Source organism: Parasteatoda tepidariorum, chromosome 8, assembly GCF_043381705.1.
Source record: "Parasteatoda tepidariorum isolate YZ-2023 chromosome 8, CAS_Ptep_4.0, whole genome shotgun sequence".
Taxonomy (NCBI): Eukaryota; Metazoa; Arthropoda; class Arachnida; order Araneae; family Theridiidae; genus Parasteatoda; species Parasteatoda tepidariorum.
In genome coordinates, this window is record NC_092211.1 from 86,237,362 (window position 1) to 86,249,142 (window position 11,781).

At 34.9% G+C, this 11,781-nt stretch overlaps 1 protein-coding gene across 1 annotated transcript; it reads right to left on the minus strand.

Annotated features, from left to right (window-relative positions):
* Window positions 1-6,516: 6,516 nt before the first annotated feature.
* LOC110282225 (protein zntA) lies at window positions 6,517-7,746 on the minus strand. Its single transcript, XM_021145244.2, has one exon. It carries the CDS (start codon window positions 7,744-7,746, stop codon window positions 6,517-6,519), a length of 1,230 nt encoding a protein of 409 aa, XP_021000903.2.
* Between the last annotated feature and the right edge of the window lie 4,035 nt (window positions 7,747-11,781).

An 11,781-nucleotide genomic window follows, 5' to 3' on the forward strand; every position in this document is an offset into this window, starting at 1 on the left:
AACTCCGTAGCCTTGTAATTTTGAACCAATCCAGAAGACAAGGAAACTCCTGGATCAGTACCCCCAGAGGTATTGATTTGTTGTGGGAACATGGGGGACTCGACAGATTTAACGTGCATCAGTCACCATTTACTACACGGGGAGTCTTCGGCCGGCGAGGATCGAACCCACGACCTCTTGGATATGGGCTCAGCGCCCTACCGACCAGGCTATCCCGGCCCTGGGTTAAACTAATTGCAATTAAAACATTTTCTGTAGAAATAGTTGGATATTATCATCTTGCTACTACGTTGATACAGGCTTTAGGAAAAATTTCTTTACGCTCAGTCCCGTGATCGTCGGCGAAAGTGTTAAACACTCATTTTGATACGAGTTATTAAAATTTAAATGTGTTTATGGATGATTTACCGTGTAAGATTATGCACAGATGGCGTTACGGGTTAAATTTGTCTCACGACTTCTGGATCACTACTTCGGATTGATTTTTACTCCAAAACTTGAAAAAGGATGCTATCAAATATTATTATCTTTGTAGTGTTTACAATATAAAACGCGTTTTGAATTTAAATTTCAACAAAACAAACGACATACGGATTTGGAAGACTCTTCAAGCATTCTATACTTTGCAAGATGCAACCCAAAAAGTAAATAACGGTGATAATTCACACAAATATTACCAAATAAAGGATAAACACTAAACACATGGCAAACCTTACACTTTATTTATGTTGTGATATTAATTTTCTGAAATTTATTTTGATCTTACAAACAGTTAGAATTTATAAGTTACGGGAGACTCTTATGAATGGTAAAATTACGCGCAAATTAAAACATAAATCGCATTAATAAAACTTCCTAGAATATTAAGCCTGTTTACTCATCGCCTCGTAAGCATAACATAGGCGGAAGGATACACCGGAAGTTTTCTACATTTTTTTTCCGGTAGGAAGCTTGCTATTATTTATATTCATCCATTAACATTAGCCGTGCCTACATTTTTCAATTTTCTGCAACTTTTCCCAACTGTCGCTATCTTGCAAAGCATTTGCTGCTTCTGTGTCGTTATAGCGCAGACATTTAAGTGAAATTAAAGAATTTTAATTAGTTACCACTTTATTTTTAAATTTAATATTATTACGTAATTGAAACTGAATAAACTAAAGATATCTTCTGCCTACTCAAGATTCTCTGAAGCCCTGGGCTCCGACAAAGTAATATTTGCAGATATCCAGTAAATTCTGGCGTCTAGTGGTGAGTATATCCCCGATAAATTGAATTTACTACACCATTAAACAACCACTCGAAAATATTTATCCATGTTGGCATGTCTGTAACAATGAATCGGTTATTTTTGTCGGTTAACTTATTTTTATTTACTTTATGAATGAATGCATATTTAAAATATGAATTGAGATTTCTTGAATATCTCTTAATTAATCTTTCGTATTTAATGAGTCATATATTGTGTTCATAAGAATATTTTGTACACGTATCACCAGTGTTAATATCTTGGTCTTTTATCTCTGTAACAATGTAAGAAATAAAAATGTATATTATTGTGTTTAGAGTCGTTTTTTATCTGTTTATTTTAATTCATTTCCAATCTTATCAATGCGAAAAACATTATGAGCACCAACTACCCATTTTATTACTGTCGTGTGCAGTGATCAGTTCACGCAAAGTCAAGGATCGACATAATTGTGAGGGAAATACCTGTAACTTTCTTTTTTTTAACGGCAAACATTGAACTTGTCGTTCTTCGACATGGAAGGTGCCGACAAAACAACCAGCGTGTATAAGCAGCAAGGTGCACTTTTAATGTGTCGTGGCTGTAAGTCCTCTCGTTAGATGTCCGGAGGAAGTTTGGAGAAAGGAGAAAAAAATAGAAACTCTTGTGCTGTCCACGCCGTCTGACCAGGGTCGAAGTCACGTGGCATTCTTACTATAATCATTAAAAGATGAGCCGTAAAAATGGTGCTAGTTACTAGACCATGGTTGTGTGCTGATGATGTTATTTAACTTAAAGTTTTAAAAGTTCGTTTAGTTTCTCTAATACGTGAGGCCACACTTATGAGAAATTTGAAAAATACTTTTATATCAACTTAGAAGTTGGCAAAATTTGTTTCGTACTTATTAAAAAAAAGACTTCAGATTTCAAACTATCAGCCTGATTCTGAGATAATACAAAGGTAAAATTAGAGAGTTTTCTGGATTGTCTGATTAATCCTCGGTAAAGACAGTCAAAAACATAAGTGCCACGCTAATTTTACGTGGCTTGCCCGTCTGGCCCAGGGCTCGAAAAAAACTCGGAAATTTTACCCATCCCCGAGGACGGCTTGTCCAACAATGTACCCGTCCTCCTGTGAAACTAACGCGTAGCTTCTAAATAAATAAAAATATAATTTTCTCTTATTTATTACACATTTATATAAATTGCACAATTAATCAGTCGTTACTAGGATTACAAATGCTAAGATTACATTATACAGTAATAAAAGAAATACTAGGTTACCAATAGTAACCTAGTATTTCTTTTATGAAATAATTTCTTTCTTTTATAAAATAATTTAAATGACAAATGTCAAGTTATCTGGAATGTCAATTTATCCGAGGGTACTGCGTTTTTTAAATAAATCAAATATAACGTTTGCCAGTTCCACAATCAGGCCAATGATTTACAGAGGTTTCTGCCCAGAAATCTGAAAGGGGTTTTCCATTTAGGTAGATGTTCTTAATTGCGTTTAACGCTTCTTGTTAAGACCAGTACTTAATGTGTGTTTTTTTGAAAGTTCATTGCTGAAAAGCCCCCTTTCAACCTCTGCAGTCCTCCCAGATGGAGAAACCATCAATTCCACCATGCGTAGTATGTTGCTGCTGTATTGTGGGTCATTTTGCTGCATTTGGTCTGACGAAGGAATTAACAGGATTTCTAGATTAGAGGGTCATTTTTGAAGTGAGGCGCTACGCTACACTCTTGTAAGATAACAAAAATTGAAAATTTATCACGAACATTAACCGGAAAATGGCCGTCCACGCGGACGTCGGATTCGAGGAATTCATTGTCCGCGGGGAATTTTAGATTGCCGAGGACGGGAGGACGGGCGGTTTTTCGAGCCCTGGTCTGGCCACAACGGTAAATAACTACAAACTAAATTTGCAAATATTAGACACAGTTTGCTAGTTTTCTAAAAGGTTTAGCATGTCATATCTGATGGTAGAAATCATATAAATCTCGGTGCGCTGCCGCGAAGCGGCATTAACCGATTCCTCTGTAGTAATAAATCGATGATGAGGAGTAGTGAGGTGGAATGGAGATGGGGGGAAGAGGGGGTGCTTAGCACCAAAAATCGAGAGTGTATTTCGTGTGCTAGGGCAACATATCCCTAAGGAAAAAGGCAGTGATTGGGCTAAATTTAGTGTTGTCGTCAATTAATTCAATATCTAGGAGTGAGTTAAAATTGCTGGTGATACAGGTTTTTGCTTCATCGTAGAAATTTTTGTTTAAATTTTTTATATAGACGTTGATGTCATCAATTTTAAGATCCCTTTTTATACTATTATTGCTAATGCATTTAGAGGCGCCGACGAGTCTTCTTATAATCTTCCCTTCTGCCATGGAGAGTTTATTTTTTAAATGATCACTTAGAGTGTTAATGGCTGGGCAGGCATAAGTTAGAATTGGCCTAATTGCCATTAGATAGACAGTGCGCTTGCATTTTAAGTCTAAAGATGACTTCGAGTTTAATATAGAGTTGAGGGCCCAATAGACAACATTCGCTTTTTTAATAATTTTATTTATGTGTTGTTTCCAACTTAAATTAGAGGTGATGATGACTCCTAGATATTTTGCACTCCTTGTGGGTTTAATGATCTGCTTGTATAGGACTATATCAGGAATAGTTCTACTTTTCTTTTTACTATTGAAAATAATCATTTGGCACTTTTCCGGGTGTAGTTTTATCTTCCATTGTGAGCACCATTTTTCGATATTGTAGATCTTCTTTTGCATGTATTTGAAGGCTTGTAAATGACTCATAGATTTTGTGATAATTGCTGTATCGTCGGCATATAGGGCCGTGAATTCGTTTGGATTATCGTTATTAATAGGGAAGTCAGCTGTGTATAAGATGTATAGTAGTGGCCCGAGGATACTACCTTGGGGCACACAGGCTTGAATGTTTTTATAAGCTGAGAACGAGCTATCGATTTTAATTCTGAACTTTCTATCAGTAAGTAATAAGGTCTAATGAAATATTCATTTTATGTAGTTTTACGATAAGTCCCTTATGCCATACTCGGTCGAAGGCCTTGGCAACGTCGAGCATAAGCATAAGGGCTGTTTCGTGTTTAAATTTAGCATTACTGATGTATTCGAGGATGTTTACAAGCTGCTTGGTAGTTGATAGGTGCTTCCTAAAGCCATATTGTTGGTTTGGGAGTAGGTGAATATAATCGTTGAGTCTTCGTTGAATAATTTTTTCAAAGATTTTTGATAACATAGGGAGTAGACTAATAGACCTGTAGTTTTCAGGATTAGAGGCTGTTTTACCGGGCTTGGCGAATAGAATGATGTCTGATTTCTTCCATTCCTCGGGAAAATATAGGTTTTTAATGGAGGCATTATAAATATTAACAATTTGGAATATTTTATTTCGAGGGAGATTTTTTATCATGATGTTCGTAATGTTATCGTGCCCAGGAGCTTTCTTATTTGCAGGTGACCTCGTCTACTGATGTCTGTTCGATTTTGTTCTCAATATGGTTGTCTTGATTTATAATATTATTGTAGTAGTCATTTATAATTTTATCGTTTATGGGGCAGGTATTTTCAGTATTGTTGCTGAATTGGGTCTCCATAGTGTTGGCGAAAATGCTAACTTTATCATCAGTGGTATATACTGGGCCGTTTGACCCTTTTAAAGGCATTTTGTTCAGAGGTGATCTCTTCAGAGACTTCGTCATTTTCCAAATTGAATTATCACTATTGTTCAGACTTTCGAGTTTCTCATTCCATCGGCTGTTTCTATGTTGATTACATTTTTCTTTTATAATTTTGTTTAATTTATTGAGTTGACGTTTAAGTTCCGGATTGAAGTTTCTCTGGAATCTTTTTCTCAGTTTATTGTTTTTTGATGTTATGAGGTAGTTTATAGTTGTTGAGGTTGATGGGTTTGAGTTCTATAGCTTCATTATAAGCATAAGTAATGGCGTTAGAGATATTATTAATGGAGGAGTTTATATCATCATTAGAAATGGGGGCTGAATCTTCGTTAGAATCGGTAAGATGAAGGATGTTGTGGTATAGAGTCCAGTCAGTTTTTCGCCTAAATTGGTTGTTATCCTGCATTTCGAGGGTAGTAGTGATCCAGACAGGGAAATGATCGCTGCTAAGTTCATCTAGGGTTTCAATAGCAAAAGGTGAGCTTGTATTTGTAATCATGAAATCTAAAATGTCTGGAGGGTGCATTACACTATGATGGAGATAGTTGGGTTTTTCAGGAGCGTAGACTGTGAGTCCGAATTCTTTAATGAGCTGGTGCAGTTGTCTTCCAAGTTTGTTAACTTTTCTACAGCCCCATATGTTGTTTTTAGCATTAAAATCACCAAGAGCGATCGTTGGAAGATTGGGAGGGAATAGTTTTTTCATAAAATCTGTTGAGAATTCATTACACGGTGGGTTGTAGATGCAAGAAATTTTAATATTATTGTTGTTTATTTGTAGTAAAATGGAGGTTTCTTCTCTATTATTTTCGCTGCTCAGGTTGTATATTGATGCTTTGTACTTCTTATGGATAAATATCGCGCACCCGCCGCCTGTGCGAATAATACGGTCACATTTAAAGGTGTTGTAGTTTGGTACTTTCAGTCTATGGCTGGGCTTTGTGTGCGTCTCAGTAACTGCTATTATGTCAGGGTTGAAATTTGCAATGAAATCGAGAAATTCGGCGAATTTTGTTAGGATGTTGTTTGCATTCCATAGAGCTATGGTTAATGGGGTGAAGGAGAATTTTCTACACATGATCACTGCTAGAGGTTCCTTGGTTTGGGCTGGTTCGGGATGGCTTGCGAATTATTTAGGAGTTGCTGTTGGAAAATGGATATGCATTTTGCAAGGTTGTTGGTGGCTTCCACAGCTTGTTGTAGTAATAATGCTGGGTTTAGATTTATTGGTTGTTGGGTGCTATTGTTTTGGACAACATTAGCATAACTAAATCTTGAGCTGGTGGTATTACTATTGAAATTGTTTCTAGTTTCTCTGTTACTGAAGGATCTTCTATTATTTATTCTATTGTACATTTTTTCAACAATACTTTCGTATTTAGGGCATTTACTGTAATTTACTGGGAGATCTCCACCACAGTTGCAGCATTTTGGAGGTTCGTCATTTGTTTTTGTACATTCATTGGTAGCATGGTTCCCTGCACATTTTGCACAGCGGTGAGGATGGTAGCGCAGTCTTTGGCCGCGGAAGAAATCGGTGGCATTGTGAGGGGCGGTCGGATTTTCTGTATTCTTCTATATTGATGCACATATTGAACAGGTATTGTAAATGTCTTTACAGCTGGGGATTTCCTTGTTTAGGGTTGCGACAAAAGTGGACATAGGAATTTTGTTACCATGGTTTCGTTTATACATTTGAGTAACGTTAATAACAGAAGAGTTTACTTTTGCTAATTCGTATTGTACATCTTCTGCACTATATTCTTTTGGTACTTTTTTGACGACGACTCTAAAGGTACGTTCTTCTGGTAGGCTGTATGTGTGATGAGCAATATTTGCTTCGTTTAAAATTGTTATTATGCGACATCTGTCTTCTGTTTTCTTGGTTTTTATAGCGAAGTAATTACCATTATTTTTTGCGTTATAATCTTTTATATCCTTATCTTGGAGTTGTTTATTAAAATCCTTCCAGTTGAAATTGTTGTCCTTGATTACGATGGGGGGTATTTTGGATATTTTCTTTTGAAGAGTTAAGTCGTCTTCTGGGTTGGGGTCATTAATAGTATGATTTATCCTAGTTGGGGATGGTGGTGTTGTCTGAAACCTTTTTGTTTTTGAAAAAGAAATATTATTTCCTCTGCAATTCTGGTTTAAAGTATCAGGAAAGTTTATGTCCATATTGTTATCACGTGAGTCATTTTGATTAAAAAATGGGATAGAAGGAAATTGATTTTTACTATCTTGGGCGAAAGTATCAATTTTTTCCGTGGTGGTTTCTGAGAGGACACTAAATAGGGTATTTTCGTTGGATATTTTGCTTTTGAGTTCGAGATATTTATTTTTGAACTGGTTATGGTGGTCATTAATTTTATTCAGAGTCTGTGCAACCTTATGACCTAGATTTTTAAAATTAGCGGAATTTCTTAATAGCTCAAGGGTTTCGATTAACATATTTTCAAAAGGTATAGCGATATCATTAATAAGGTTCAAATCTAAATCTTCCTTATCGATTAAGTTGTCAGGGGGGGCGTCGGATTCTAAGTCCGTACAATCTGTATTTTTGAGTGTATTTTTGAGGCGATTTTTCCGCTTTTTCTTTTTGTACGTTTTGCCGGTGTTAGGATAGCTTATATCCAAAATATTTTTGGAAGGGGTACATCCCTCTTTAACAGCGGCGTTTAGATTGGCATTTGAATCCTCAATAATAACTACCGCGTCCATAGGACTCTCGGAGATAAGAGGTGAAATCGTATTTTGCTGGTCCTGAACAGGACCATTTTGTGATAAATCAGTAGGTGAGGCCATGAAACTCTGGTCCCACCCAGAATCAAACGTCGCTTAACTATATTCCACAATAAATACATAAAGAGCAAAACTTACTTAGGCAAATTTCAACTAACTAGCACAAATTAGACGCAAGAATACTTATCTTACAATCAGCGTGCTACCTTCGCATCAGAGTCTCAATGTGTCATATCTGATAAAAAGTACAGAATTATATAAGTCTACGAATTGCTTAGAAATAATGGTGGGTAAAAATCTACCAAATTGAATTTATTAAACCAAGAATCACAATTAATAAACTATCACTTGAAAATATTCATTCGCCGTCCGGAGCAAGTTGGCTTCTTTGTGTATATACAGTGGTGGCCAAAAGTGTGGACACTTTTTGAAAGTTTCATGTTTTTCAACTTTGTGTGCTTGTAGAGTATATTAATTTTCACTTAAATACAAACGTTTATATATCAAATTGAAGGTAATTTAATGTAGAATTTAATAATAAATACAGTATTACAATATCTGTATTACAAAAAAAGTTATGCAACTAATAGTAAGATCTATCTTAGATTTGCATTTTTTTAAAGTGATACTTACACAATCAATACTTAGTAGGATAACCCTTATTTTTTAAGACAGCTTCACAGCGTCTTTTCATCGAGTGAACGAGTGTTTGGAGTTCATCTTTCGTAATCACATGGTGCCAAGAATCAATTATAGCTTCACTTAGTTGTCTTTTATTGGATGGACGTTTTTTTCGTACAAGAATTTTCAAACGTCGCCACAAATTTTCAATTGGATTGAGATCAGGGCTGTTTCCTGGCCATGGTAATATATCTATGCCTTTATTTTGAAACCATGCTTTGCATACTTTTGCTGTGTGGCATGGAGCTGAATCCTGCTGAAAAATAAATGGTGCGTTGTTGGGGAAGAGATCCCTGATGGAAGGTATCAATTTTGGTTTCAGGGCAGTTTCGATGTATTTTTTGGCATTCAGGATGCCATCAATCACTTGAATTCGGCCCACACCATCTGCAGATATACATGCCCAAATCATGACATTTGTTGGATTTTTAGTAGTTGCTTCAATGCAATCAGGATGAAGCGCTTCACCTACTCTACGTCTCACGTATTTTCTACCATCACTTCCAAAGAGCGATATTTTACTCTCATCACTCCAGATTACTTGCTTCCATTGATTTTCTGACCATTTAATGTGTTCTTTTGCCGACTTAACTCGTTTTTCGCGTTGCTTTTGATTTAAATATGGTTTTTTCCTTGGAATTCTAGCTTGTAGTCCAAATCCTGATAACCTTCTTCTTATTGTTCTTGAACTTACTGCAATACCAGCTGCATTCATTTCACATCTAATGGCATCTGATGACATTTTTCTATCTTGAAGGCATAGCCATTTAATTTTTCTATCGGTAGTAGCACTTGTGCATTTTTTTCGGCCTGATTTGGCATCCTGAATGCCAAAAAATACATCGAAACTGTCCTGAAACCAAAATTGATACCTTCCATCAGGGATCTCTTCCCCAACAACGCACCATTTATTTTTCAGCAGGATTCAGCTCCATGCCACACAGCAAAAGTATGCAAAGCATGGTTTCAAAATAAAGGCATAGATATATTACCATGGCCAGGAAACAGCCCTGATCTCAATCCAATTGAAAATTTGTGGCGACGTTTGAAAATTCTTGTACGAAAAAAACGTCCATCCAATAAAAGACAACTAAGTGTAGCTATAATTGATTCTTGGCACCATGTGATTACGAAAGATGAACTCCAAACACTCATTCACTGGATGAAAAGACGCTGTGAAGCTGTCTTAAAAAATAAGGGTTATCCTACTAAGTATTGATTGTGTAAGTATCACTTTAAAAAAATGCAAATCTAAGATAGATCTTACTAATAGTTGCATAACTTTTTTTGTAATACAGATGTTGTAATACTGTATTTATTATTAAATTCTACATTAAATTACCTTCAATTTGATATATAAACGTTTGTATTTAAGTGAAAATTAATATATTTTACAAGCACACAAAGTTGAAAAACATGAAACTTTCAAAACTCCACACTTTTGGCCACCACTGTAAATAAAACTTTGTGAGCCCTAGATTGCATTAATTTCTTCAAACCATTTTAGTAGCGATTATAATATAAAAAATATTAAAAATTTACTCGAATTATGTGTTTCTAATAATCTTGGCTTCGCCGGTGGTCACTGGTGACCCCTATGGCATTCAACGTGTTAACAGCAATGGAGTTTAGATAAGAGATCCTCATTGCAGTTACTAATCGAAGAAATTCTTAAGACACGATAACAAGTTTGCAAACGTAAGCTATGTTTTAATTAGGGTGATGGGGGTAAAGTTTTAAGGAGAAAGAGAAACAGCAAAAGTTTTTCAAGAAACATTACTGAAAAACTAATGACAATTACAAAAATTAAGAATGCCTAAAAAAAGGTAAACAATAAGTAGTTTCCTGTTCAAAAGTAAATTGAATGCGATGATCAATAGATTTCAAATTATTCATAAGGTTATTAAGACAATATTCAGGGATTGGACAAAACAGTAGAAACACTATATTATGTGAACCAACGTTCTTTTAGCAACAAATGCCATGGCAAAACTCTTGGGACTTTTTGAAAGATCTTGTTTGAAAGAAATTATGTTTTTACCTATGCAAATTCGAATCGATCAAGATGAGGAGAATTTAATCACTTCATTTTGGCTTTAATACCTACAATTCTAAAGAATTGTAATATTTATTTTACAATATTATAAATAATATTGCAATATTATATTAAAATATTAAATTACAATATTCTTATAACGGTTTAGCGCAATTGCAATGTTTTTACGGGTACATATTTTTTTAATTTATTTTTTCTCGAGTTATGTTATAAAAAATATAATTTTAAATCAAACGCTTCATACTTTAATCGTATATAAAAACAGAAGCATATAATTTTAATTTAACAGATACTTAAAAATAATATTATTACTTTCCCTGGATTTGGCGGCAATTTCAATTGAATACAATTGGGAGTGGGAATGGAGCTGTCCGGGAGGTCGGGAGTTGGTGTCTAGCCCTCAGGAAAATCAAACATTTTAACAAAGGACGAACTGTTTCTGTTAGAAAGGCGTTAACTTAGGATTTGCGTACAAAAGTTAATAATGATAAGAATTTATATGTAAGAAAGTTTTAAATAACTACCACATTTTATTTTAAAAAAAGTTATTGTTAAATATACAATTTTAATGCGGGATAACCTTTATGAACAAAACTTCAAAGTTGATTCAAATGCCGGCAGCAGTTGGCATGTGAAACCCAAGGATCAGGGAAAACCTCGGTTATTCTTAGTAATTAAAGACCGATCAAATTGCTCCCCTCACTTTCGCAAAAAGTATTCGAAAAAATCCTTCAATGAAGACTCCCTTCCAGTTGAACAATATGACTTCTGCAAATTCACTGAATTTGTAGCTAAAGAGCTCTTCAAAAAAGAGGCTACCGTCATGGTCATGATCGATATAGCAAAAGCTTTCGACAGAGAATGGCATAAAGGTCTTATTTACAAATTTTAATATTTCTCTTGGCATTGCCCTTATGATCGACTCATATCCATACCTGCCAACTCTTCCGGATTTTCCCGAAGATTTTATTTTCATATTTAAAGTGGTAGTAATTATATACTATTTTTTCTTTTATAATCTTAATTTTTAAATGATATTGATCACCACTATTCTTACAAAAATTAAGCACATATATTAATATGCGTTACTGTTATGGTTGTCAACTTAAGTTTTCTCAAATACAATGTATTTGTTTGCTTAAAATTGAAGTTTAAATTCCATTTTAATACCACTAGGAAAAATAATAATGGAAGGGATTAAAAGTTGGCAGGTATGCATATCTTAAAGATCGGTCATAGAATCAAACTAAATCAAGATTTCTCTCACTATAATCCAATCATGGCTGAAAGCCCCTATATATCAAGACGAAAAAGAGTAAAAACTGGTATCAAATAAATTTCATTTTTTAATTTTTTTTCGA

What these genes read in the sequence shown, in the direction of transcription:
- LOC110282225 (XM_021145244.2), bottom strand. Translation starts at nt 7,746, where the DNA reads ATGGCCTCACCTACTGATTTATCACAAAATGGTCCTGTTCAGGACCAG.